This window comes from Oryctolagus cuniculus, chromosome 6, assembly GCF_051225735.1.
Source record: "Oryctolagus cuniculus isolate XC-2025 breed Fujian yellow rabbit chromosome 6, ASM5122573v1, whole genome shotgun sequence".
NCBI lineage: Eukaryota > Metazoa > Chordata > Mammalia > Lagomorpha > Leporidae > Oryctolagus > Oryctolagus cuniculus.
The window spans coordinates 39524876-39552218 of NC_142872.1; the positions used below are offsets into that span (position 1 = coordinate 39524876).

Sequence of the window (27343 nt, forward strand, 5' to 3'; positions counted from 1 at the left end):
CTGGTCTCCCATGTGGGTGCAGGGCCCAAGCACTTGGGCCATCCTCCACTGCACTCCCGGGCCACAGCAGGGAGCTGGCCTGGAAGAGGGGCAACCGGGACAGAATCCGGCGCCCTAACCGGGACTAGAACTCAGTGTGCCAGCGCCACAGGTGGAGCATTAGCCTATTGAGCCATGGCGCCGGCCTCCTCATCCATATTTACACCTGGAGAAATCGAGATCCAAAAAGGGAAAGACCTTTTTTTTAAGTTAAGCACTCAAACTAAGTCAGAAGAGCATCCTGGGGCAGGCATATGGAGCAGTGGTTGGATGGCTGTTTAGGATGCCCACGTCATATCAGAGCACCCGGTTCAAGTCCTGGCTGCTCCCCTTCCAGCCCAGCTTCCTCCTAACACGCAACCTGTGAGACAACAGACAGTGGTTCAAACAGCAGAGTTCTTGCCACCCACGTGGAAGACCTGGACAGAGTTCTGGCTTCCTGGCTTCAGCCTGACCCAACTCTGGCTGCCGCGGGCATTTGCGGAGAATAAACCAGAGGATGGAATACCTCTGTTTGCCTCTGTGTCTCTGTCTTACTGCCTTTCAAATAAAATGAAAATAAAAATTAAAAGAAAAACAAAGTAAGCAAAGAGAGCCAGGTGCTGCATGAGGACAGGGTGTGTGCGTGTATGTGTACTGTGGCTGGTGTGTGTTGTAAGTACACAGGCTGTGACTGACGTGTGTCACCTTCCTGGCCTGTCCCCAGGGGAAGCCCTGTCCTCACCCTGTCCTGCTGTGGAGGACGAGTCCTCTGATGCCCCGACAATCACTCATTTGGCAGGACCCCAGGAGGTGACCTGCGGCAGTGTTTACTCTGCAGCCCAGTGGCTCAGGAAGCTGCCATGGCAGGGAATCGGGCCGAGTCCCCAGTGCCCCAGCCCCTTCCCATGGTCCCTGCCAGTTACCGATGGCCACAAAGGCGTCCCGGACATCTCCGGACATCTCCTTCTTGATCACGTGCTCCACGTCATAGTTGGTCATCTTGATGAATTCCTGGAAGACTGACCCGGAGAGAGGCCCCGGAGGTGGGGGTGAGCTTGAATTCAGAGGGGAGTGGGAGATCATCCCTCCCTTCCCATCTAGCTCTGTCCACAGGCCTTGGCTGGAGAGTAGAAAGGGCAGCAGGTAGATGCCCTGGGCAGCGTCCTTGGGACAGGGCAATCATGGCCTTGGGCTGCCGTGGACTCAGAATCAAAACTGCACCAAGCCAGAGCCTCCTGGGCTGGCCAAGTTCCAGGAAGCCAAGTGGGGGTGGCAAAACAAAGAGGGGTCCTAGTCATGGCTCTGCCCCCAGCTCTCCCTTTCCCCTATTGGGCTTCCTCCTCCTCCTGTATCAAGTTGGGGCAGAGATTCCTATCAGCAAAGATCACAGGGATGCCAGTCCTCAGGAAGTGTTAACCGTGCACGAGGTGCTGTGCTAAGCTACTACCCACCCATCAGGGTTGGCCTGGGAGGTGAAAGCCACTCGCCATCCCCTGTCTTAGCCATCCATCCCCAGGGAGGCGAAGGCAGTTGTCTGAGTGATGTGTTAATGGTAGTGCCAGAACCGGAACCCAGGGCTCTCAAGACCTGGTGAGCCGCCACACTCCACTGCTAGGGTAGGGAGGGGGTGGGCAACCAGCTTCTCTAGTCCAGGGAGCTGAGAGACCCACCCATCAGATCTGGGGCTCTTCCCGCATGGGGTGAAGGGAAGGGAGCCAGGCCTCACCTCTCCGCAGGTGCGGGTAGCTACGGGTGCACAGGATCGTCATGAAGCGGGTCTCCAGGGAGGTTTTGTCTCCGCTCGGGGTGTCTGCTATTTCCTGCAGAGCCGGGGTCAGAGCGAGGAGTCGGGAGGAGGAACCAAGGAGGCCGTGGTTATCATCCACTCTCCTGTCTCTGCCCTGGCTGAGGCAGCTCCACCTTTGGGACTGGGATGGGCCCCTTCTTCCTTCCTTTGCCTCCAGCATGACAGCCCCCACAGTCCCTCTCCCATGCCCAGAGCCCCGTGCACTGACTTGGACTGGCCTAGCCAGTGTCATTCCCTCCCCCTCTGAAAGTCCCCTTCAGGGGCAGATGTGCAGCCCAGGGCCCGGGCGAGCGTCACTGAACGTGCCAAACATCCACACTTCTACTGTCACCTTCCGGCCAGCCATGGGTTCTACACCCACCGACTAAACTTCCCACTATATCACTTGTTTCAGATTCAAAACACCGAGTCGATGGAAAGACAGCTGTGTACAGCTGATGGTTACATAGCAAAAAACCACGCCAGAGATGAAGAACGGCCTGACGCTCGGGGAACGCCTGCCTGGCCCAGGTTTGACCCAGCAGGGTCCTTAGGGGGCCCTGAAGGGGAGAGAGAGAAGCCACGGAGCAAGGCCCCCAAATCACAGCCCGATTCTGCCCCCTTGGGCCCGGCCAGACTCGACTCAGAAAAGCTTTTAAAAGCCAGGAAGAGCGGGGGACACTCACCAGGATCTCAGCAGCCACCTGAGAGCAGGAAGGTGGAGAGACAGGAGGGAGAGAGGGGAAGCAACAGTCAGGGGAGCCCCAAGAGGCTGGCACTGGGGGCCCTGGGGCGGGCGGAGGCAGGGGCCTGGCTAGAGACCCTGAGAACCCCCCAAAGAACTCAGGACCTCAGTGGGAGCCGGGGCAGAGGCAAAGATCCACCTTTCTGTGATCTCTCGGGCTAGAGCTAAGCAAGGGGGCGAGGCCTGGAAACAGCTGAAGACGCACTCACCTGGGGTGAGACACAGACACAGAGGCCGGGCACTCCACCCCGGGGGCCAGTAACTGGGAGCAGGGCCCAGCCGGTGTGCCGCTGGCTCTCAGAGGGGAGGCACTCACTCACTCACTCTCCCAGTGCCGCCCAGACTGCGCTGACTGCCCGCTTTGGGTCAGGGCTGGAAGCAGTCAGTGGTCTTGGATGGGAGGGGTCTTGCTGGGGTTTTAATCTGAATCACAGCACTGTGCAGAAGGCACAACCCCGCGGTGAGGACGCCAGCTTGCCAGGCGAGCAGCTGGGACTGGGAGAGCCTGGGGCCACAGCAGAGCCGGCCTTCGGCACCCAGGCCGAGCTGGGCCACTGCCTTTCCCGTAAATTCTGACCGCTTTACATCTCGGGGTAGACGGAGAGCACGCTCCATAAACACATCAGCCTCAAGCTTTGGAAGCCTTCTTCCTTCCTAACGGAAGCAGTGGCAAAGGCCACGCGGCGCAGGACTCCATTTACATCAAGTGTCCCGGATAAGCAAACACAGGGACAGAAAGTAGATCAGTGCTTGCCCAGGGCTGGGGGCGCGGGCAGGGGCTGCTAACAGGTAGGGGGATTCTTTCCGGGGTGAGGAAAGGTTTGAAGGTTGACTGTAATGATGGCTGTACAAGACCGTGATGACCCTAAAAAGCAACACAACACTGAACTGCACATTTTAAGCAGGTCAAGAGTAGGGCAAGTTGAGCTGTATTTCAATAATGCTGTTATAGTTTTTAAAAGAATCTGGGAACTGATGACCTCGAAACGGGCAGTCTTCCTTTCACTGTGGGCCTGTAACAGGCTGTGTCTATTACTTACTGTTCAAACTGGAAGGCTGAGTGACCAGGGAAGCTGTTAACACTCGCTGTGAACGGTGACAACATGGAAACTGCATATCTGTTGCCCCACTGCTAGTATACCCAGGGAGGACGTGTGGCCTAGTGGTTAAGTCACTGCTTCTGACATCTGTATCCTTATCTGGGTGCTTGGGTCCAAGTCCCAGCTCTACTCTGATCCCAGCTTCTTGCTAATGTACACAGCTTGGGAGGCAGCAGGTGAGGGCTCACGTGGCTGAGTCCCTGCCACCCCTGTGGGAGACCCCGACTGAGTTCCTGGCTGCCAAGCATTTGGAGAATGAACTGGCCGATGGGAGCTCCCTCTCTCTTTTTTCCTATGTCTCTCACAAATAAAATAATACATACAAATAAAAAATAATTTTAAAAAATATATAAGCCCAGACTTCCAAGAGCACATGGATGTTGTAGACATTCAGAGCGAGACTGAGAAGGAAGCAGTGTAACAAGCAAACATCAACTACGGGACACTACAGCACCTTCTTTCGAAGAGGGGCCGGGCACATGGCTCTGCCCAGTGACCCCTTCCAACTTGCACACACATGCTGCTCTAGCACCCCCATCTCACCTCTAAAACCCTCTCCAAGGAAAACTCCCTGAGCCTGATAGGAGTTGCTACTAGGAAGGGAGCTGCCCAAATAAAAAACAGTAGAGTCGAATATGGAAGAGTGGATTTTTGACTGTTATGTCAAGAATCCATTTAAACATACACAGAAAGATAAGTAGGACCAGACATGCCAAAATATTAATAATGGCTATTATTTGTAGCCATTAGTGGTTACGAATTTTTTTTCTTGCCTATGTCTCAGTTCTGAAAGTTTAATAGAAGAATATATATTCCTTGTGAACAAAATGTTGCGGTTATAAGAAAACGAGTCCACGCCAAGGTCAGTGTCTCCAATCCCAAATCTGCAGAGTGGCTGAGTTGGGCAGGGCTCGGGCTCAAGGGTCCCTAGGTTGCTTCCACCCAGGTTCTCTCTCTCCCCTTCTTTCCCTTTCTTCCCAGCCAAGCAGCAGCCAGCGAGGCCCACCACTGCCCCCTGTTGGCAGCAGCTGGAAGCACAGCCTCAGTGACAGAGCAGGCACCAGCCGGAAGCATTTGCAGGAAGAAAAAATGGGGGTGAGATCTAACCACGGCACAACGAGGTTTCTCAGGGCAATACTTAACGACCACCTGTTGCCTGAGTGGATGAAAGGTGGCATCAGCAAGCCACCTCGTGTCCTGCAGTCCCCAGCCTTGCCCCCAGAGCTGTGCCCGCAATGGGGCGGAAGCATCTTGCATTGGTATGGAATCCTGCAGCTTCTGACATCCGCATTCTAAAAGCAAGGGCTGGACAACTACACATCAACAGGAAATGGCCATTCTGGGTATTGGAGGACACTCAATGGCCAGGAGTACAGGCGTGGGCGTTCAAATCAGACCCTGCCACTTGGGCTCTGTACCCTCGGCCTCAGCATAGATTATACGTTTTGAGCATGGCCATGACAAGCGCCCAATTGTCGGGTTTCAGCTCAGACACTGTTGCGACACACCACACCTCTGCTGGTGGAGCTGGGAACAGGACCCTGCACCCATCAGCCTCTTCGTACCCCAACTGTAACATGAGGGGTGAACTCACAGACTGTGGGGTGGGCAGAAGAACACACAGAAGCCTGGGCCTGGGCCAGACCAGTGGGTGGCAGGGACCACGGCCCAGGTCAGAGGAGACCATGCAGATGGCCTGGGACTGCCCAGCTACAGTAATCTTCAGGGAAAATGCAGGGTTTCCTAGCCTCCAGGAGAAGTCATTTCTAGGCCTCGAGCTCACCCATCCAAGGGGCAGGGCGAAGCAGGGCAGCCCGGCTTCCCAGGCGTCCCCCGAGATGCCCTCTTTGGCCTGCGTCCCATTAGGCAGATGATAAACCCAGACCTGCAGCACTCAGGTCTCCTTCCCAGCAAGTTCCCAGCCCTGGCTCCCCCTGGGTCTGTGCTACACGGGCCACTGATGCTGTGTAACTCTCAGAAGGCACTCGCCCTCTCTGGGCCTCTGTTCTCCTACTATAACGTGAGGGGTCTGACCTGCACCGGCTGTCCGTCCCTTCCAGGTCTAAGGACGCTGCTATGCATAGCAGGAAGTACCAGCCAGCACCGCGTTTGCAAGTCTCATCCTGAAAGCCTGGAAGTCTCACTTCTCAGGGGACAGGGAGGGGCTGAGTGTGTCGCCAGTGAAACGAGCCAGGCCCCTGCCAGGAGGCTGCTCCAGGCCAGCACAGTCCAGCAGAGGCCAGGGCGGGTGGGCTCACGGGTCTCACCTGGGCGTCTTCCCGGGCCTGGTCCCGGTCTTCTCCCCCTTCCTCACGGTTCCCCTGCAGGAAGGGCAAGAAAGGTCAGTCCCCAGGGACCCGCCCCCTGCCTGCACGGGGTCAGCTGCCGGGGTACACAGTGAGCTCTCAGTAACGGTGGATGGTGAGGGCAGCTCCCACGTGACAACACAGGAGAGCTCACCCTGTGGCTTCGTCCTGCAGGCCCGACGCACCAGGCCAAGGGCCACCAGAGAGGGCTGCCTGGAGAGGGTGGCACCAGGCCAGCCTTGTAAAGGCAACAGCAGGGGCAGGCCGTGGGATTCTCAGGAGGCACGTAGGCGCACACCCTCTCGTCCACCCAGGCCTGGCCCTCCCCTGGGCCACTTACTCACCGTGGCCAGGGAAATGAGAATCCTCCTGAAGTGGCCGGATGTGTCTGAGCTCAGAGCATCCTCAAGGGACTTGTGATAGTCTGAAACAGAGAAGGGGGGTGGGCAGTGGCCAGCTCAGAAAGACTGGTCGGGGACGGGTCCTGGGTGCTGACTTGACCTGAGCCACAGCAGGACTGGTGGGGGGAGGTGGGGATGAAGGAGGCTCCCCTGGGGGCACTATGGCCCCTGCAGGTTCCGTGAGACACTGGGCACCCCACCCACCCCATCAGCCTACCGCGTCCTCTCCATCCCCCTGTTCTGCTGAGGGTTACCGAATCTTCCACCTCCCCCCTGCACGGCAGCTGCTACTAAAGGCAGAGCTCTGACCTTGTCACACCCCTGCTCACAAGTCCTACCATCTGACAGCTGCTTACAAAAGGTTCAAGATTTTTAACCAACACCCAAAGGTTCTTCAGAATGAAAATACGGAGCCACTTGCTTAACAATGGAAGAATTCAAGACAGCAACAGCCTCGCATGCAGCCAAGCAGAGGGCCCTTCTGAGCAGGGGCCCTGTGCGGACGCTTGGGCGGCACCCCCGGAGCTGCCCTCCCTCTCTCCAGCTGGCTGGGACGCTCTTTTCCCACTTCCACCCAACCCCTCTCCTACCTCTAGGCCTCTGTTCTTCCCCAGACACAGGGATGGGCCCGCCAAGGGGCTCATGAAAGCCTTGTGGACGGAGAGAAAGGAGGCCGGCAGAGCTGCGCGCAGAGCTGGGGGTGCTGGTTCTCCTGGCTCCCCGCCCCCAACTCACCCTCCTTATAGGCCTCATTGATGGCGTGGATTTCGGCGTTGGTCCGGGTGGCCAGGATTTCGATGAGGGCCTTTTCATCTGTGCCAGCTCCCTAGGATGAACAGACGAAGGTGATCTCGGCCACAGTCCAGCCCGTGTCCCCACCAGCACCCCCACAGACCGGACCCCTTCCCTTGGATGCCCACACTCTACCTCCATGGCCTTCTTCAACTGCTTGGCATCATAATGGGCTGGGGGCATCATGAGCCCCAGAATCAGCCTGGCGAGGTCTCCAGAGATCTCAGACTTCAGGTCAGCCATTAGGTCCTGCAAAGGGCAGAGCCCGGTCACACCAACATCTGCACCTGCCTCCCTGTGCCCCAGGACAGGGAGGAGACGTGGGACAAGGACATGGGTGTGCGGGAGGCAGCCTGGGAGCCATTTGTCTGTGCTGACGCTGGGCTTAATACTTAGATGATGCCAAAGAGGGAGGGGGCAAAGCCAGCCAGGAGGAAGATCCGCTGTCCGTGGAGGCGGAGGACAGGAAGGGGGAGGGGGTTGAAGGACTCCAGTTCCACCCTGGGGGAGACTCAGCAGCCTAAGCCACATGCCACTCAAGACAGGCAGTGGACATGCAGTGACGGGGCCCTGAAGCCAGCTCTCTCTGCAGAGAACCCACGGGCTGCCCACAGCACTGCAGGAAGACAGCTCTGGTCCCCCGTCTGGCCCCCTCTGGGCTGTCCCACACAAGTGTCACTGATCACCAGGAGCGGAACAATGGCGATGTGTCTGCAGCAGCGCACATCGGCACTAGAGACACCGTGACATGGCTCGACCTTGGTGGTGGTGGTGGTGGGGGGTCACAAGGCCCAGAGCCCCTGGAGCTGCAGGTGCCACGCCGAGCGCCATCGGGGAGGCCCAGGTGGAGGTCCTTACCCGGCCAAAGTGGGACTTGAAGGTCTGGCGGATCTGTTGCCGCTGGGCGTTGCTGCGGTGGGTGATGATGTCGATGATGGTGTCTTCATCGGTTCCTGAGTCACCAAAGCCACAGGCCTCAGAGGAGGCCCCGGCTCAGCTGCCCCCAGAACCCCCCACTGACGGTCCCGGCCAGTCTTCTGCAGGGCAGCCGCGTGCTCCCATGCTCCCGGGCTCTGGCCCAGGCTGCTGCCTTGCCCGGGATTCCTCCCTGCCCTTCCTCTGTCATGGCACTGACTGAGAGGGTGCCCAGGAGGGCTCACAGCATCAGGCTGGACTCGGGCCCTCTGAGCTCCAGTCCTGGCACTGGCCATGGCTGCCCGCTGCCCCTGTCTGGCCCTTAGTTTCCACATCTGTAACAGAAGAGGCTGGAGTAGTTACTAAGGGAGCCTGCTGACACTGATCATCTAGTCCTGTTGGTGACCCTACGGCCTTTCTCTTCAATCCCGAGAGCTGCACCCCAAGTCCCTGGAGCCACAGCAGGGAGGCCTTGGAAGGCAGGAGGACAGCACTTCCTGCCCCTCTGGTTCCTGCCCTCAAGTCTGATCTGGTACGGGCCCCAGTCTCTCAAAGCATGCTTCCGCCTCTCATCTGACAGCCCTGCACGTGCTCAGCAGGTCTCATTCCCGGGAGACAAACAGAAATGAGGCCAGGTGAGGAAGGCCTTCCCCCAAGAGCCCGAGACTGCTGCTGATGACAGGTTGGGGGCCAAATGCAGGCAGGGAAGAACTGAACTGACAGCAGGGGGCGCTCTCACTCCAGAATTAGGCTCTGGGGTAATAAGGCCCCGGCCCTCCTTATACACACATGGGGAAATCGAGACCCAGAGGACTGGCCTAAAGTAACAAGGGGAGTCAGCAGCAAATCCAAGGCCCGAAACCAGGTCTGCTGACCTAGGACTTTCTCTCATACCAGGACACTGCTCCCAGGGGGCTGGGGACTCCCAGGTCCCCAGGAAGGGCTCTCCCAAGTGCCCTACAAAAGCCCTCCTCCCTATACTGAGGGTGCTAGCAGACGAGGATGGAGACTTGGGGTCCGGTCCAGTCCTCCTGCTCCCAGAGAGCCTGGTTTGGGGCCTGGCCCTTAGGCCTGCCTAGCCCACTGCCCACAGACTGCCGCTACCCCTCACGATCCTTACCAATTCCCTTCATGGCCTTCCTCAAGGCTTTGGCATCCGCGTCGGGGTTGAAGTCCCCAGCAGGGCGCACGGTTCCCTTCAGCTGCGAGAAGCAGAAGGCGTGGTGTCAGTAGGGGTCGGGGCCACAGCGGCCAGGCCAGGACAGGTGCATGCGGAGGGCAGGGGGTGGGAGGCTTGCCCCGTGAGCCCCAAACCAAGCAGCCTGGCGGAAAGAGGCGGGAGTGAGGGCACAGCCGACAGACCCTGCCAAGAGCCGAGGGAGACACAGAGAGAGACAAAGAGAGCGAGCGAGAGAGCGCCTCGGCCTGGGGGAGACAACTGCTGGCCAAGGGAGAGGACGCCAGGCCCCCTCCCCCATGGCTGCCGACCCCCTTGGGGCTCCCCAGTCCTTCCGAATCGCACACTCCCCCTGAAAAGGCAGCAGGAATGTCCTAAACCCCCAGACCGAGCTCCCCAGATTTCAGTCACCCCGGAATGAGTTTCACACTGTTTGCCACAGTTTTGCACGCCCTCTGCTATTGCTTCTTTGTTTTGCTTCAAAACATCCACTCTGAGGCGCACTTAAATGCTCTTTCGGGGCAGGGGTTTGTGTCCGCTGTGTCCGTTCTTCCATCCCGAGTGCCCATGAGGGAGCCTGCCACACCACAGGCACCCAAAGAACATTTGCTATGCAAAGTAAGGGACGACAGTAACTCCGTACTGCTACTGCGGACCAGGAAGTCGGTGTCACGTGTCATCAAGAGGCGGTAACCCGGGAAGAGAGATGGGATTAAAGACAAAACCTGTTCTCTATAGCCAAATTTAACAGCCGCCTAAGCTCAGGGCGCTCTCGGCTCTCTCTGCGAAGGACGATCAGCAACTAGTGCCGAGAGGAGGCACCCGAGACTCACTGAAGTCATCAGGAGGGCTGAGGACCCCGAATGGAGTTGGCTCCCCGACTGTGAGGTTCAGGGGCATCTGAGGCCACAGAGCTGCGCCCTTCCCCCACCCCCAACTAAATTCACTCCTCGTATCGCTCGATGAGACCACTTGCAATCACAGTTCTCGCCTTTGGTGTCATTCGGGGAACACTGTCCTGGAACATCAGTGCCCAAGAGCCCTTGCAGGTCCCTGAGACTGGCATGTGTAAAACCCCTCAATTTATTAGAGATGGAGACGTGGAGGCCCAGAGAGAGGCGGGCGCCTACCCAAGGCAGTACAGCACGTGGCAGGATCCATGGCACCGGACTTCCAGGTGTGAACCAAGTGTTACAGCCTCTGCAGTGGCTTGCCCTGGGTCCCTCTCTGAAACCCCCTCACTCCCATCCGTGGTGGACTCCAGGTCTGAAGATGCTCGGGGACAACCTTGACTCCCCCAGCACACACAGGGGTGCCCATCTGTGCTCAGCTCGCACACCCTGAAGCCCCAGTGTCGGAACCAGGATGGCACAGCCAACCCTCCTCCCCCTGAGCCAGCCAGGTCTCCATCTCAGCAAGCCCTGTTAGTAGTGAGTGGCCCAGAGACTTCCCAGCGAGTTAGAAGTTACCGCAGAAACCAAATGCGCCCACCACAGTGCCCCATTGCCATTCATCACTCCAAGGGAACAAAGGAAGCTTCGGACGTGAGAGTCAGTCTCGGGTTGGCCACCAGGGGTCAGCTGGGTGCCACCCAGAGCAGCAGGAAGGTGCGAGCAGAGGAGTGGAAGCTTCTGGTCAGGGGTCAAGCAGGAGGTGGGGAGGGTCTGACCTCTACTCGGGCCACTGCACTAAGTTCCCACATCTGATAGGCCACCTGCGCAGCCTCCGGGAAAAACTGGCCAGCAGCACTGGAATGGAGGGGGTTGGGAGAGGACAGGAGGGTGTGTCATCATGGGCAAGACTCTACACACATGCACACAACACACAACATACATGCATCACACGACCAACACATACACAATATACACATATACAACACACAAGCAATACAGACACAACACACTTATATACACAGTACACACACAAGCAACATACAACACACAACACACGTAACACATGCATATGCATATGCACACACAGACACACACAGAGGCCTTGCTTTCCCTGCAGCCTATCTGCATCCACTCACGAGAGCCCTCCCTGCTTCTCTGAGCACCCACCCTAAGACCCTCAGGTGCTGTCTCTTCCCAGAGGGCCTCCTGGCTCCAGAGCCCACGAGGGCCAGGATTTCTCCAACCCCCCACCTCCCCCGTCTTCCTCAGACTCCGAGTGACTCCTGTCCGAGTCTTCCCTGTGGCCACGGCGGGCACTGGGGAGGTGTCGACCCAGCGGCGCAGCCCGCAGTTCTCACCAAGGCTACCAGGAGGCCCTCCTACCCTTCCTGGCTTGGGTTTTGATGAGTCTCTGGAAGGAAACTGGCCCAGGACTACCCTGTGAAGAGCTGCCCAGGCCCTGCCTGCCTCTCTGCTCCACAGGGGGCAGCCTCGGTCATGTACGGGGTCCGGGGGCATCCTGGGGTGCTCCCTCCACCACATCTCTCCACCTGTGCCCTTGGCTGAACCCCACCATCTCAGGCTCCCCAAGGCTGGGTGAGTGCACACACCTGTGCTTTCACAAACTGAGGATGCGCATCTGCCCTCCCCACGCGGAGCTGCCCCGTTCCTGCTCCCTGGCCTGCGCGCTGTCCAGGCCCCCCCGGAAGACACGGCCACAGGTACGCTGAGCAGGGCTCTGCGTCTTGCCCATTTAGTAAATGAAGAGAACAGAAGCAGCCACCAGGCAGTGGGGCCCGGGCCCCTTTACTCAGATTTCTGGCCCACAGCCCCAGAAGGGCTCTCCAAGCCCACCAGGGCAGACATCTCCGTGAAGCGACACCACACTCACGTCAGACACACGGACACTGACACACAGACCCACAAACTCGGCCGCTATCGGCAGAGGCCATCTTTCACCTGTGCGGAGCTCCTGGCTCAGGGGACTCCCCGGCTCCCCCCCAAGCAGCCGTGGGGAGGGGAGCCGGGGGAGCCCCCGCCTGCCACCTGAGGCCACTGCCTCCGGCCACAGCGGCAGACCAGCAGCCACTTACTCGTCATCTCCTCCACACAGCTTCAGCAGAGCCTTCTTGTACTCGCCAGAGGTGTCGTTCTGGGGGGGAGAAAGAGAGAGAGAGAGAGAGAGAGAGTGGTCACCTCTGTCCCAGCCCTGGCATACCTAAAACAGGTGGACAAAAATGTGCAGAAGCCAAACAGGGCAGGGCCAAGCACTTCCACATGGCAGCCTTGGTTTTCGTCACCCCGTGGTGCCGTGTGGGTAAATATTTAACATCAGGCCCTCCACGGAAAAGTCAGAAAGAAAGGAGGGGTGGGGGGAGAGAGAGAAGGGTGGGGAGGAGAGAGAATGCCCAGGTTTGTAGTGTTTGCTGATTTCTGTGGTGTGAATTCGCCCAACACTGGTCAATCCCACCATGCCACCAACATGACTCTTCCCAGGGAACGGAGCTGAGATGAGATTGTGCTGCCTTCCCCGGCAAGGTGAGATGGCCCAGCCCCGGATGCCGCCGGTCACGCCCTGGCCCAGCCCTCCGGAGCAACACCCACCACACAAACACGGGTCTGTGAGCAGAAGCGCCAGCAGGTGCCAAGCTGACACAGGCGCGCCCTGACGCCGAAGGCATCTTCTACAGCCCTCCTGGGGCTTTGGAACGGACTGCAGGTGTTTAAGGCTGTGAGAAGTTCTGAGCTAAAGCCACAGGTTTGTCTTTGCAGCTTCTAGTGTTTTCCAAAATCATTTCTCCACTGAATATTTTGCACATAAGAGCTACAAAAAATTCCTCTCTGGAGACCTGCTTTGGGGAACACAACTTGGATGTCTTTTCCTGTCACCCCTTATTCAACCCACCCAAGAACAACAAAAAGTAGGAAAACGCTCTAACTTGTCCATCACCAATCGCCTGGCCACAGTTTGGGGGTTCCCAGTTGACTCTCATTTGTGGTCTCTGTGGCCATTCTTCCAGGAGCCTGAGCTCTCACAGCCCTGGGTCAGAGCCTTCACCTTTAACTCTGATTGTGTGGCCCTGGTGAGCCTGCCCTGCCCTCCCACAAGCACCCCTGGCACCTGCTTTTCTTGCCTTTCCTTGAATTCCTCGAAGGAGCCACACAGAGCTCCTGGAATTTCTAGGGGTCCCCTGCTTCCCCGGGACACTGCCCTTTCTCCTGGGAGCGCTTCCCAAGCCCGCTGCTGGCTCTCGCCAAGCCCGGTCCACCACTGACCTTGATCATGCTGTACAGAGACTTCTCATACTTGGTTCGGAAGATTTCCCGGATGTCCAGCATGTCCAGCTCGCTGCGGGTGACCATGATGCGGATCAGGGTGTTGTCCCGAGTCCCCAGGCCCTGGAAGACAGGCAGGTATGGGGAGCAGGGGCTTGAGCGGAGGCCCAAGTGCTGACGGCCCCCAGTGCAAAATGAAGAAAGCCACGGATGGTGCTCCTGCCTTTGCAGCTCCCCACACGCCCCCTTGCTTCCCTAAGCCCCGTCTTGCTTCTCCTTCACTTTCACCATCACTTGCTAACGCTCCCTAACACATGTAGAGCTTTGCAATTGTTCCTTTGTGCCTTACTGCTCCCCACCACCCCTGATGGATGTTGTGCTGTTCTCAGTCTTTTCCCAGCACTGACTGCACCGTTCTGAGCATTCTATGAACACCTGTAAACACCTCTCTGGGGCCGAGCCACGCAGCCTTCCCAGGGCCCATGGAGTGGACCGAGAATGGGACCACCAGGCAGGGCCAGGAAGGTGTGGGCCCCCAGGCCTCAGCACTCGGGCCTTCGGGAGCAAATAACTGCATTCACTCCTTCCTATGTGCCATGAAAATGCCATCAGCTCCCCAGTGGGTCACACGTGTAAAATGCCAGGTGAGAAGCACCATTCCCAGGTAACATGTGCAGAGTGGGCCTGCCCGGCACAGGCTGAGGCTCGTGAGTCTAAGCACACATTGGCCAGGTGGCTTTGCCTATGCATGCGGTACAGAACTCTGGTTAATAGGGCAGGTACACGGTGGGGATGTGGTGCAGTGTGGTGTGCGTGTGACCAGGCAGCATCCCAGGTTCTGGAGCTCGCCAGGGCCACAGCACCATCGCCAGGGTCAGCCTGTGGCCATCCCTGAGGGGACCTCTTTGGCTCAGAACTTGCTAGAACCCTAACTTCACTCCCTCCCCCAGCCTCATCGCCAGCAACGCCACCGCTCACCTTCATGGCCTTGAAGAGCCTTTCGGCAAAATACTCCGGGGTGCTCCGGACACACTTCACTGGGGAGAGGGAGGAGAGGAAGGGTCAGCCTGGCTGCCCAGGTAGCGGGAGGGGAGAGCCTGACCCTCTGCCCCTCTGCCACGGGGGCCACCTGCATCACACACAGGAGGAACCCTGGCTCCTGAGAGCCCACAGCCCGGAGCCCCTCAGATGCACCAGGTCCGTCACAAACTCTGGGAATAAAGCAGGCGGCAGATAAGCCTGTTGAGATCTGAGTGTCCCATCCCAAAGCCCACTCCATCTTTCTAGTCCTTCGGGGTCCCCCAGGGCACTCGGCGAGGCTGGGAACGTGGGAGTGCAGTTCGGAGCACGTGGAAGAGGTGCTCCTTTAGGATCTGCTACCCCAGGGACCGGCCGCTGAATCACTCTGGATCCTGCCTGCAGTGCAGGCTACGATCTGACTGCTGGCAACAGGGCTGGCAGAGGACGGCGCTGGGTGGGAAGATGATGCCCTGACCCAGCCACACTGACTCTCGCAATGCCAGACTTGCAGAGGAACTCGGCTCCAGGCAGGCCACCCTCCGCCATGCACCAGATGAGGACACCGAGGCCTGGCTCTTGAGTCAGCTCCTGGCGTCCCTCGTGGTGACAACCTCCCTCATCTGTGACCACACTGCCCCTTAGCAGGCGACTCGGCCTCTGTGAGACGCAGTAACTCCTGGGTCTTTTTCAACCATGCAACACTCAGCACAGCGCCCGATGCACGGCACACAGAAGACGCTCCACTCAAGTCCACCATCAGAGTCACTTCTCCCCCTGTCATGTTGCAAGGAGCGCAAAAGGCAGGACCTGAGACGTGACTTCCTGTTCTCCTGGCTCAGCCATGCTGTCCCGTCGAACCCTTCAGAACTCACGGTCCCTCTGGTTTGCTCCTTTCCAACTCCAGCCGGCACAATTCCCCTTTCCCACTCCCCCAACTCCCAGGCCCTTGTCCCTGGGCCAGAATCCCAGAACCCCTTGGAGCCCTGGGGATGTAGGGTCAGGACATACCCACGGCCAGCATCAGCTTCTCAAAGTCACCGGACAGCTCCCCGCGGATGCTGGCTTCGATTGGCTTCCCCGTGGTCTTTAGATACTCATCAAACACTGGCAAGACACAGACAGGATGTCTGAGAGCGTCCCCCCCTCGCACCGAGAAGACACAGATTTCCAAAGGGGCGGGGCAGGGCCAGCCTCTGATTGCCCTACGGGAACCCAGGGCGGCTGCTCAGGTCCCTTGTGTTTCCAGCCACCACGCAGCCATCTGTGTTCAGCAGGGAGGGACTGTGCGCCTCATCCTCCCATGTGAGGACAGGGCTGCTACTCAGATGCAAGGGTGGAGCATCCCGTCAACAACCTGGGTGAGGTAGCACACCGGGGCCAGGAACGTCCAGCCCACAGGCCATATAAGGTCCATGCAGTCATCTGGCCTGGACCTGCCCAGGCAGCCAAGGGCAGAACTCGAAATTCAATAAATCTATAGCAGGCTGATTTTTAAGCTGATCATTCTGTATGGCCTGTGAATGATGTTATAAACTGTCAGGGGCTGGCGCTGTGGCATAGCAGGTAAAGCCACAGCCTGAAGTGCTGGCATCCAATATGGTTGCCGGTTCAAGACCTGGCTGCTCCACTTCCGATCCAGCTCCCTGCTATGGCCTAGGAAAGCAGCAGAAGATGGCCCAAGTCCTTGGGTCCCTGCATCCACGTGGGAGACCCAGAAGAAGCTCCTGGCTCCTGGCTTCAGATCAGCCCAGCTCCGGCAGTTGCAGCCATTTGGGGAGTAAACCAAAGGATGGAAGACCTCTCTCTCTCTCTCTACCTCTGCCTCTCTGTAACTCAGCCTTTCAAATAAATATATAAATCTTTAAAAAAATTTAAAAACTAAACCTCCAAAAGGCTCATGGCAAGAAACCACTTCCTACCCCTGGACTATCCAAACCACTGTCTAATGAGATTGGGAGTAGTGTGTGTGCTGGGGACCCAGCACCTGTCATGTTCCATCTGTAGCAAAGGAAAGAAAACCAGAAAGGGATGCTTGGCACCACCTCCGGGGAAAACGGTCAGTCCTGTCTGGAGCTTACCTAAGCGAAGATGCTGCTTGCTGCGATTTCCCAAGATGTAAATGAACTGGGCTTCATCTGTTCCCCATTTCAGCTCCCCCGCCTCGTACAGGTCCTAGAGGGGAAGAGGCGCAGCTCCGCTGAGACAGGAGACCTCAGGAGACTGCGCCGCCCCTTGAGCCCCGGGCATCCCAGCAGCCGGAAACCGCACAGCCCTCCATTCTTTCTGGGCAAGCTCCTACTCAACCTTCATGGCCCAGATTAAAAGTCCCCTTTTTCCCTCTAAATGTTGCCTGACATCCCACACAGGGCGCTGTTTAGCTTTCTGCTCCTTCATAACTTTGGCATACTGATTCTATATAATGTATGTGATGTGGCTCCCCACTACTGCACCTCAGGGACAACATTCCCTGTATTTGCCCCGGCAGCACCCCTGGCACACCACGGGGGCTCAAAACACCCGGAATAAACAGCACACTGATGGTAAAGGCATCTGTGTCATTACCGTACACCCATCTCTTCCACTACCATCTCGTTTTGCTCATCAGTGCCTCCCCAGTGCTTGGCAGAGTGCCTAACACACAGTAGGGGTTTTTGCTTTGATGCCTATGTAGTAACTGAAAGACTAAGTGAACAAAAAATCAAAGCTTCGAAGCACAGCTCGTCAAGGGTTCCATGCACAATGTGGCTGTGAAAGAGAGCGCCAGTCTCTTCTGCAAGGGAGCGCTGCATGACCGACGGCCGTGATGTGGCTGCTCCCCGCCTCTCCCCGCTCAAGGCTCCCCTGCTGTGCCCCAGAGGCCGGCATCAGTGCTTGTTTACCTGGACGTCCTGCTGCACTAAGTCCTCGCTCACCACGTCGTCCTCCTCCCTGGTGCCCTGGGCAGAGACAAAGGACATGAGCAGAACACCATGGAGCCAGAGGAGAAGGCTTGGATGCCACAGCAGACACGGGGAAGGCTGGGGGAACCCTGGTAGGCTGCAGGTGGCCAGAAGCAGTGCCTGACAGCTGCCCTGGACCGAGACGGCAGCATTGATGGTGTGGGGAGTCACAGGGTCCTCCCCGCCAGCCTCTCCCTACATCCTGGGGGCTGGGCCCGAACACGGGAATCCTGGGAACCACCAAGGTCCTTCCAGTGCCCCCATCCCAGAGGGATGCTCCCTACGACCCCTCTGACAGGAGGCCAGTCACATGGGGCCCTGCCCTGCACATGGGCAGGGGTCTGCCATACGCTGCCTCTCCTGCTCCCCCCGGCCTGTGCACTTCAGGACCTGGGCCCTCTCCGGGGCTGAGCGTGAGGCAGGCTCACGCCTGTGCCCCACTGTGGCTCCATCAGATGCTGAGGTGGCAGCATCCCTCACTCTAGGGTCTGGGGGCAGGACGCTCCTCTCCAGAACAAGCAGCTTGGAAATGGGGCACAGGGCACACTCTCCCACTCCTGAGAACTCCCCAGCCTGTGAATAGGGGCATGGGTTCCTACGGTAATGGGAGGAGAACTGGCAGGAACTGTTATGAAATGGGGAAGTGGGTGGCTTAGTTAATACACAGAGCTTCACGAAGGTTTAGCTGGAGATGGGCTTGGGACAACTTGATGCCATTTCCACAGAGGGGAGTGCAGAGATTCCCATAGGGCCAGACAGATAAGTGCACCCACCAGAAGGCCAGGAAGATAAGTGCATGGCAGCGAGACGGGCTGGGTAGGGGCATGGGGGGACACAGACACCCCCCACCCAGTGCACTCATGCAGCATGCAGGCCAGACTTTCAATTAATCAAGAGTCTGTTAGAAATCCGGGTGGTGAGCAAAATCTCCCCTATTTTTAAATATCACCAATGAACTCAACGTGAGTTTTCAAAACACATGGGGGAGGGGTGGTGAGCAAGTATCTGGCACCATGGTTAAGCTGTTGCTTGGGATGCCTGCATCCCATATTGGAGTGCCGGGGTTCGAGCCCCAGCTCCACTTTTTTAAAGATGTATTTATTTATTTGAAAGGCAGAGTTAGAGAGAGGGAGAGGCACAGGCAGAGAGAGAGAAAGTTCTTCCATTTGTTGGTTTTCTCCCCAAATGGCTGTAACAGCCAGGGCTGGGCCAGGCTGAAGTCAGGAGCCAGGAGCTTCATCTGGGTCTCCCACATAGGTTCAGGGGCCCAAGCTTTTGGACCATCTTCTGCTGTTTTTCCCAGGCCATCAGCAGGGAGCTGGATCAGAAGTGGAGCAGCCAAGACTCAAACTGGCGCCCATATGGGATGCCGGCACTGCAGGCAGGGATTTAACCTGCTACGTCACAGTGCAGCCAACACTCCCCCCAACCCCGCCCCAGCTCCACTGTTGATTCCAGCTTCCTGTCCACATGACTCCGGGGAGGCAACAGGTGATGGTGCCTGGGGCCCTGCCAGCCGTGTGGAAGTAGTTCCAAGCTCCTGGCTTCAGCCTGGCCCAGCCCCGGTTGTTGCGTGTATTTGGGGAGCAAGCCCGTGGATGAGAGATTTTCTCTTTCTCTCTCAAATAAAATAAATGAAAAGCTTAAAAACCAGAAACACTGAGCCGGCGCCGTGGCTCAATAGGCTAATCCTCCACCTTGCGGCGCCGGCACACCGGGTTCTAGTCCTGGTTGGGGCGCTGGATTCTGTCCCGGTTGCCCCTCTTCCAGGCCAGCTCTCTGCTATGGCCAGGGAGTGCAGTGGAGGATGGCCCAAGTGCTTGGGCCCTGCACCCCATGGGAGACCAGGAAAAGCACCTGGCTCCTGGCTCCTGCCATCGGATCAGCGCGGTGCGCCGGCTGCAGCGGCGGCCATTGGAGGGTGAACCAACGGCAAAGGAAGACCTTTCTCTCTGTCTCTCTCTCTTACTGTCCACTCTGCCTGTCAAAAAAAAAAAAAAAAAAAAAAAAAAAAAAAAACCAGAAACACTGGATGGGAAAATAAAGAAAAACATCCAATGCGGCAGCTGGGTTCAGCGTGGACCCCAGTTTGCAGTCTCTTTCTGTATTTTCCTGCTAGAACCCTTGGGTGGGCTGCATGGAGAGAGCAGTGCTTGGCCATGGAAATGCCACACAGGCAGCTCCGGCACTGCCAGGTCCCTGCTAGCAGGTGCTGTGGCTGGAGAGGCCGGAGAGAAGGGGTGGGATCATGTGCAGAGGAGCAAAGTCATGGGCAAGGGCACTCTTGGGCACGAGAGACCAGTAGGTGCGAGGGACATGCACGTCAGCTGAAGCACCTGCCTGTGCAACCCACGGAACCAGACCAGGGTCCTGGCCTTTCAGACTCCACACCCAGGCACACCGCCCAGACCCATCCAAGCTCCAGGGGACCAAATGGGCACTGGCGGGAGGGAGGGGTGAGCCAGTACCATCTGGGAGGGCGTTACACTCTGGGAGGGCGTTACACTCTGGGAGGGCGTTACACCTGAGGAGCCACCAGGGGGCCCCTTGAAGGCTACCCTCTGAGAAGCAGGGGGAAGGCGCCCATGGCCCTGCCTGCACCCTGGGACAGGGCTCCAGGGGACAGACCTGGAGCAGGACCACGAGCATCTTCTGGAAGTGGCCAGAGGTGTCGCCGATGATGTCCGCCTCCAGGTCCCGCTCATAGGCTGCGGAAGGAACACAAGAGCTCGTCTCCTCCCCGGGATCTCAGGGATCCGGCATAAAAGGTTCTGCTGCTGCCCCCAAAGGATCAGACACCTGTGACAGCTCCCTAAACCCCGGCTACAGTCACCACGGCAGGGCCAGGGCGAATCTGCACAGTTCTCAGTAGCCCACGACATGACGGAACGGAATCTGCCCACTCCCCTACCCTGCACCACCCTGCTGGGCATACTGCCACCCGGCACCTGCATGGGGCCCGCAATGGGTTCAGATGGCCCCTCCATGACAGCAAAGGTGGCCTTCTCACAGTCTGAGGCCTTCTCACTCCCTTCTCAGTGGGCTCAGGGTCCCGTGGGCCCAGCCCTGCCTTCCATCTCTCTAGCCTCACCCTGGATACTGAGGCCATCCCGGCTCCCGGCTCTACCAGAGGACCTTCTCTCAACTCCTTACACAACTGGCTCCTGGCTTCCTCCCCAGACACGCTTGCCCTGACGGCCTGTCTGAAGCAGCGCCTCCCCGGGGAAGTTAGATCCACTCAGCATCCTGTCCGTCTGCCTCACTACCTCACTACCTCACTGATCTGGAAGCCCGTGAGGCACCACTACCAGGCCCCTGTGCCTCGCGAGCTGCCCTGCACACAGCAGGTGTTTATCGGCTGGACGGATGAACAGGTCAGAGGCCAGGGGGCAGGAAGGAGGCCGGGCAGGCTGGCAGTCATCCGTCTCACCGTCTTTGTAAGCTGCCACCAGCTGGTGGATCTGCTCATTGGTCCGCGAAGCCAAGATCTCAATGAGGCACTTCTCATCAGTGCCGATGCCCTGGAAGAGGAGAAGCAGTGTGTGAGCCACGGTGGGCACGGGAGGCCACTGGCCAAGGGCAAGGAAAGCCCCCGCCCACAGGGTGCTCCTTCCGCAGCTCCTGGGCCCCGAACAGGAGCCGCTGCCCTGAGACCCAAAACACAGCAGCATCTGCCAGCAGCTTGCTCTGTGATTTCTCATTCCCCAGCTATCTTTCTGGGCCTCTCTGTTCTCAGCTGTAAGAATGGAGATGGCATCAGTTGCTCTGCCAAACTCCCAGGAAGACTGGGGAGGGCAGAAGCTCTCACACTGCTCAGTGCATCCATTTATGAAATGGGTTCACGTCCAAACAGCTCATCAGAGCCAAAGGTCACGGCACGCTCTGAACCACCAAGTGCTGGCTACACCTGAAGGCCTTCCATCCGCCCCTTCCTCCCAGACAGCATCCCTCACCTCCACCAGCCGGAGCTGCTCCTTGGATGCCGGGCTCACCTCCGCGCTTTCCTGCTATTCCACCCCTGGCCTGGAGTGACCTCTGCACACCCAGCCATCAAATCCTCTCCAAGCTTTGCGGCTCAACTTGATCCTTGCCTTCTGAAGCCACCCTGGGCCTGGGGTCAGGCCCCACTGACCTCTCTACTGCGCCCTTGGCCTCTGCCACGTTGGACACAACTGGTCCTGGAGACTAGAAGCTTCTGGTGTAGGGGCTGAGCCAAGAGAAAAGGCATGGAGTCTGCTTCCCACTGACACCTGTCCTACATCTTTGTCTGGATGTGGCCCTGGGGTGGCCCTCCAGGGCAGGGTTTGGGCAAGCTGATCCTGCAGCAGGATGCACCTGCTGGGTGGGTGCTGGCTACAAAGCCTGGAAGCTTCCCATAAACCGCGCTCCCTCCCCAACACACATGGAAGGACCCTCGCCGCTTCTTACCGAGACAGCGTCTTTAATTTCTTTGGCATCACAGTAGGCGAGTGGCCTCATCAGGCCCACGATCAGCCGTTCAAACTTCCCCGTCAGTTCATACTTCAAGTCAGCAATGAGGTCCTGAGGGGTAGGGGGTGGGGGGGCGTTGTCACAGAGACGAGAACCACACTTGATGAGTGCTTAACTCAGACAGGCGCTGGGCTACGTAATCTCACGGAGTCGCCCCTCCTGGAGGCGGGCATGCAGCCAGCACTCGCCTGTGCAGGTGCAAGGACACAGCACCGGGCCCCTTCCTGCCACTGTCCGTTTCCTAGTCTGCTGTGTGCCTCTCTCCCGTCTACACCACGCGGGTCTTACTCCCCAGTGTAGCCCTGACAGCCAGCGTGCAGGCCAGCACAGAGCAGGCAGAAGGCTCAGCACAGAGCTGACCTGGAGCACGCTGTGCAGGAAACACCCAGAAGGAACCCACAGGGGCGCGATCTCCTGCCCACTGCGCCCCACCTACAAGGTTGCCATGGTTACCTTGCCGTAGAGGGACTTGTAGCTCTGGCAGACCTCCTGCCTCTGCCTGTTGCTTCGGGAGGTGATCAGCTCCAGGATGGCCTCCTTGTCACTGCCTGCAAGAGGGGAGGGCGCCTATAACCCTGCCTCCTCCAGGAAGCCCACCAGGGCTGCTTCCCTCCCTGTACACAGGCCAGGCGGCACCCTGCAGAGCTCAGCTCTGAGCCGTCTGCTCAGGTGTGTGTGTGTGTGTGTGTGTGTGTGTGTGTGTGTGTCACGTGGAAGATCTGTGGGCACCTCTGATTCAGCACCCAGAAGGCTATAGCACACACAAGACTGAGCTCCGAGCAGCCGTGACCCAGCTCCCCACTGCACACACCAGGAAGCTGAGGCCCACAAGGGGGCGAGGGCTATCCCAAGGTCCACAGTGAGCCTGGCTTGGAAAACCCAGGCCAGGGATCTTCTCACCCACGGGACGAGTGAAAGTGAGAAGCAAGCACCAAAGGCAGGTGTGACGCCACTGGGAGGGGAGCTGCTGAGCAGACCTGGACTGGCGAGCACGGAGCACATGGTCTCACGCTGCGTGGAAGGCTGATGGGTGAAGCTTGGGATATTCTTTATACCTTTTTATTAGCTTGAAATACTTTCATAAGAAGATGAAGAGACAAGCAAAACAGAACATGTGCACTCCACCACCTGACATCCCCCCAAGAAGGGCACCACCCAGACCCCCTGGGAACTGTCCGACTGCCCGTTCCTGGAGGCTTCACACCCACCGATGCCCTTCATGGCGGTGTACAGGGCCTCGGCATCCTGGCTGGGGTCGAAGTCTGGGAAGTCATGCACGGAGCCCCGGTACTTGGCACCCTGTGGGGGGAGAGCAGAGGAGGGTGAGCTGCTGACCCCCGGGCCCGTACCAGGCTCCCAGCCACACGCTCAGGCCAGACACCTTACTCCAGTCCAGGCTGAGCGCCCTTCCCTCAAAACCAAGAGCAAGGACACGAGCCTTGGGAAAGGGGGCGGGTGCCTCCCTGTTCCACCAGCTACAGGGCCATTCCCCCAAAGCAGGAGACGTGGCCAAGGCAGGACCCCACACAAGGTTTGACAAGCCTGGTTGCATGGAGGGGAAGGGGGACAAGGGCCCCCGTGCTTCATGGCACTTGACAGTTTACAGAGGCCCTTCACTTCAGCTACTGTGACCCTTTTCAGCAACGTCCCAAAACTTCAGCACCGCCACAGCACAGGTGAGGAAGCCAAGCCCCGAAGGAAAGCCGAGTGCAGGAGGTCACCAAACCCAGACCCCTCCACTGCTCCCCAGTCACTGAGGGTGGGGTCTCCAGCTCCAGGGACTCCAGCACCACCTGCAGGTTCAATGTCAGCAGGCAATGCTGCCCCTAGCAGCCCCGGACACTGAGCTATGACCTGCGCCTGAGGACATTCTGGCTTGGTCCTTGCAGGGCAATGAGAAGGGGCAGAGAGCCAGGGGATCTTAGACATTGAACCTGAACCTGAATGCACAATGGGGCTGGTTCACAGAGAAGTCAGATGTGGGTCAGCCACACACCACTGAGAAGTGTGGGGTCCAGGAGAGCAGCCACGAGCAAGCGGGCAGTGCTGAGGACGCCCCAGTCTGCCACCAAGCACACGGCACACTGAGCAGACACTGTCCCAGGCCCGGTGCTAAGGGCTGAAGGTTGACAGAGGAAGAGGAACCAAGCCCCTTCTTTCACTACCTGCTGCGGGTCCAGTGGCACAGAATGCGATCAGGTTGCCGCAGTTTGTGACAAACACCCTTGGACAGCAGCAGGGAGCAGCTGGGCCGCCCCCTGGAGGGGGCCTGCACAGAAGACACTCCTTGGTTTATGTCTGCGGAGGCCAGCTCCTCCGAGGTATGCAGGCGTGGGTGTGGGATCGCTATTTAAAGCTCTCACAGGGCGGGTGACCAGAAAGGGACACAGCCCTCTTCCCAGCATCTGTGAATGCCCTGCAACCCGAGCACAGCCCTGGGCACAGAAGGAAAGGGTAACTCACGCCAAAGCCCGGGGGCAGCTCCACGAGCACAGGGCGGTGGCTGCGCAGCCAGAGCTCCCTCTGGCTCCCGTCAGACCTCAGGGCTGCAGCCTGGGCCAATCCTACAGAGGACTCCACCCTAGGCGTGCAGTTTGCTCAGAGAGCCGGAAGGGCAGGTACCAGGTCCCCTCCCCGCCCAAAGTACAGGAGGCTCCAAGCCCGGGGGACTGAGTGGACAAGACGACAGACAGCTGGTAGCCTGCCCTTCCGAATGCTTTGTCTCCCTCTGGGGACACCCTCATCCTAGCGACATGTGAAAGGCAGAGTAGACAAGGCCAGCTTCCGGGCTGGAGGAGGGGCAGGAGCACTGACAGGGACCCAGTGACTGCTTCCTTGGGTCCCCCTGGAGTTCAGCTCTGCCCGTGCTCCTCGACCCCGCAGCAAGGGCTGTGCCCCGAAGGAGACAGATGAGTGTGCCTAGGGGGACCGGCGGGCTCCCCAGCCCAGGGCACTGGATTGGGACAGAGACTCAAGGCAGCTTGGCAGCCATGGGCTGAACCAACGAAGGAAGCCGCCAGTGAGCTCAGAGCCGGGCTATGGGATGGAGGAGCCCGTGCTGGCACGAAGACCCAGCGGTGCTCTCCGCAGTGCCTGCGACGCCTGCGTTAGAGTACTAAGCTCCGCCTGCGTTAGAGTACTAAGCTCCGAAAGACGCTGCTGGGGCCAGGGTCTGAGCAGCCCTGTGCAGCCAGCCTGCTGCCATGAACCACAGCTGCTCTAATGCGCACCAGCTCCAGCCCCCGCCCACGCCTGCAGAGCTTCCAGCTCACGAGGAATGAGGGAGGGGAGAGGACAGAAAGAGGCCCGCTGCTCTCTGCATGTCCCAAAGGCCCACGTCAGACAGTGCAGGGGACGTATGCAAGGCACGCGGCAAGCCAGGGAGCCGGCTAGGAAGGGAACCCAAGGCGCTCCCTGACAGAGCTCTCTTCCCGTCCCCTGGATTCTCTGGGGGTGGGAGCTAGGGAAGGGGGACGACCCTACAGGCCTCCCCCTTGGCCAGCAGCGTCGGCCTGTCCTGCTTCTCGAACGCTGGGGCACTTGCGCTGGGTCTGGGCCCCAGGGGCCTCCTCTGCTGGAGCTGGCTCCTGAGGGGAAGACTGCTCTCCGCCCTGGGCCATTTTGACCCTGGCTCCAAGGCTGCAAGCAGGCAGCAGTGCTGTGCCACCCATGGGACCCTGAAAGCTTCAGAGTCATGCATTTGTGCTTCTGGGGCAGCTGGGCGACCTGCCATTCACTCATTCATTCAAGCAAACACCACCTGCTGAGCGTCCAATGAGGAGAGGAAAGAGGGCAAGGGTGGTGAAGGGAGAGGCATCAGCAGAGGAAACTCACGGCAAAGCCTGGGAGGAGGCGAGGGACAGCCAGGAAAGCAAGGCCAGGTTCCGGAGTGCTCCAGAGTCACCAAGACCTCCGCCAGGAGGGAGGTCAGGTGTGTGCCAGAGCTGAGATGCGGCAAGAGGCAGACTGCTCCAGCGCTGCGCAGGCGGCTCCTGGGCCTGTGACAAAGCCAGGCCCCAGCACCAGGCCCTGCTCTGCTCACCCCTCACAGGGAGCCCTGGCACCAGGGCTCGGCTTTCTGCAGTCACACAGAGCAGCATGTCTCATGTGGTCCCAGCGGGCACCTTTCTTGGGCTTGATGTGTGGGATCCAGAAATATCTTTAACTTGTCAGCTGGCGGGGATGTGTTGGTGGTGACAAGAACCGAGACACATTCTGAACGGGGACATTCTTCCAAGCTCCCAGGCAGATGCTAGGGCTGCCGGGAGGGCCCCTGGAGAGGAGGGCAGCCCTGCCCCCTCCTCGTCCAGAGAGCAGGCTGCTGAAGGGGAAGGGGCTGAGCTGACAGGTGAGGCAGCACCGTGCCGGGAAGGGACGGCTAATGACGTGCGCCGAAACGTCCACGGGCAGACAAGCTCAGCGACACAGGACAAGGCCAGCGTCCCACGTGGTTCTTTGCACAAGGATCATAAAAGCTTCTACGTGACTTGCTGCCACCCCGCGACCCGCCACGGTCCCCTGCAGACACACACAGGCAGCCCTCCCGCCCTCCAGGTCTGGATTCCCTGTCTGTCAGTCATTCTCACACCCGTGCTGAGAAGGACCGTCTCTGAGGGCCAGCTGTGCAGCGGCCCCGGCTCCTCCTCATGCAGCTCACCCTGCCTCCCGGCTGCCGCTCAGCACATGCGTTCCTGGCTGCAGGTACCCAAGGCTGAGGGAGGGGGAGCAGAAGAGGGACTTTCCACCCTGAAATATTCAGCAGGCCCTGGTGCCAGCTGGGGAACAGCCCGGGCCCTGGGGCCCTGCAGGCTTGGGTCCCACCCAGGCCGCTGCTGGGACAGGAGTCCCAGGGCCTCTCAGGTACAGAGGCAGCCATGGTCCAGAGAAGGCTTCCTGAACTTGACTGCAACTGAAGGTGGCCTTGACCAGCCCTGATCCAGGTCAGGACTCCGCAGCTCCCAGGAGTCCCAGGCACGAGGACACCTGCCCCCTCTTGCCCTGTCCTTGCAGGATCTTTAAGTTCACCATCACGTTCAAAAACTGAGCCAGGCCTCCTGTGACCTCCTGTGACACTACACTATTTCCTCAGGTCTTTGGGTCTCAAGTTCCCTTCTTCTGGAAGGAAAAATGAGAACAGCACAGTTACCACAGAGGAGGGAATTGGGGGTAATGAGACTAGAGATGAGGAAACTGTTTGCTGTGAGTGTGTGTGTGGGGGGGGGGTGTGCATGTGTGTGTGCATAGTGTATGCATGCATGGTGTGCATGTGTTTTTGCAGCAGTGTGTGTGCACAGTGTGCATGTGGTGCATATGTGTGCAGTGTGTGTTTGGTGTGTGTACGTGCACAGTGTATGCATGCATGGTTGCATGTGCGCACAGTTCGTGTGTGCAGAGTACGTATGTGTGTGCTCAATGTGTGTGTGTGTGTGGTGTGTGTGCACAGTGTATGCACACATGGTGTGCATGTGTGCAGTTTGTGTG

At 58.7% G+C, this 27343-nt stretch overlaps 1 protein-coding gene across 4 annotated transcripts in view; it reads right to left on the reverse strand.

Annotated features, from left to right (window-relative positions):
* The window catches only part of ANXA6 (annexin A6), a 47241-nt gene that overhangs the window by 6660 nt on the left and 13238 nt on the right, over window positions 1-27343 (reverse strand). Inside the window, exons 3-23 of one of the 4 annotated variants that reach the window (XM_002710318.6) lie at window positions 23071-23161; window positions 22316-22410; window positions 21800-21913; window positions 20802-20892; window positions 20000-20079; window positions 17312-17368; window positions 16511-16604; window positions 15441-15536; window positions 14391-14449; window positions 13413-13535; window positions 12230-12288; window positions 10913-10991; window positions 9187-9268; window positions 8010-8104; window positions 7287-7400; window positions 7095-7185; window positions 6303-6382; window positions 5920-5973; window positions 2494-2511; window positions 1748-1841; window positions 945-1040 (exon numbers count right to left, since the gene is read on the reverse strand). In XM_002710318.6, coding sequence (XP_002710364.1) covers window positions 945-1040; window positions 1748-1841; window positions 2494-2511; window positions 5920-5973; window positions 6303-6382; window positions 7095-7185; window positions 7287-7400; window positions 8010-8104; window positions 9187-9268; window positions 10913-10991; window positions 12230-12288; window positions 13413-13535; window positions 14391-14449; window positions 15441-15536; window positions 16511-16604; window positions 17312-17368; window positions 20000-20079; window positions 20802-20892; window positions 21800-21913; window positions 22316-22410; window positions 23071-23161 — 1762 coding nt within the window. Of the gene's footprint in view, window positions 1-944; window positions 1041-1747; window positions 1842-2493; window positions 2512-5919; window positions 5974-6302; window positions 6383-7094; window positions 7186-7286; window positions 7401-8009; window positions 8105-9186; window positions 9269-10912; window positions 10992-12229; window positions 12289-13412; window positions 13536-14390; window positions 14450-15440; window positions 15537-16510; window positions 16605-17311; window positions 17369-19999; window positions 20080-20801; window positions 20893-21799; window positions 21914-22315; window positions 22411-23066; window positions 23162-27343 lie in introns of all 4 variants that reach the window. The other 3 variants (XM_051843547.3, XM_002710319.6, XM_070076335.2) reach the window with 3 other exon arrangements.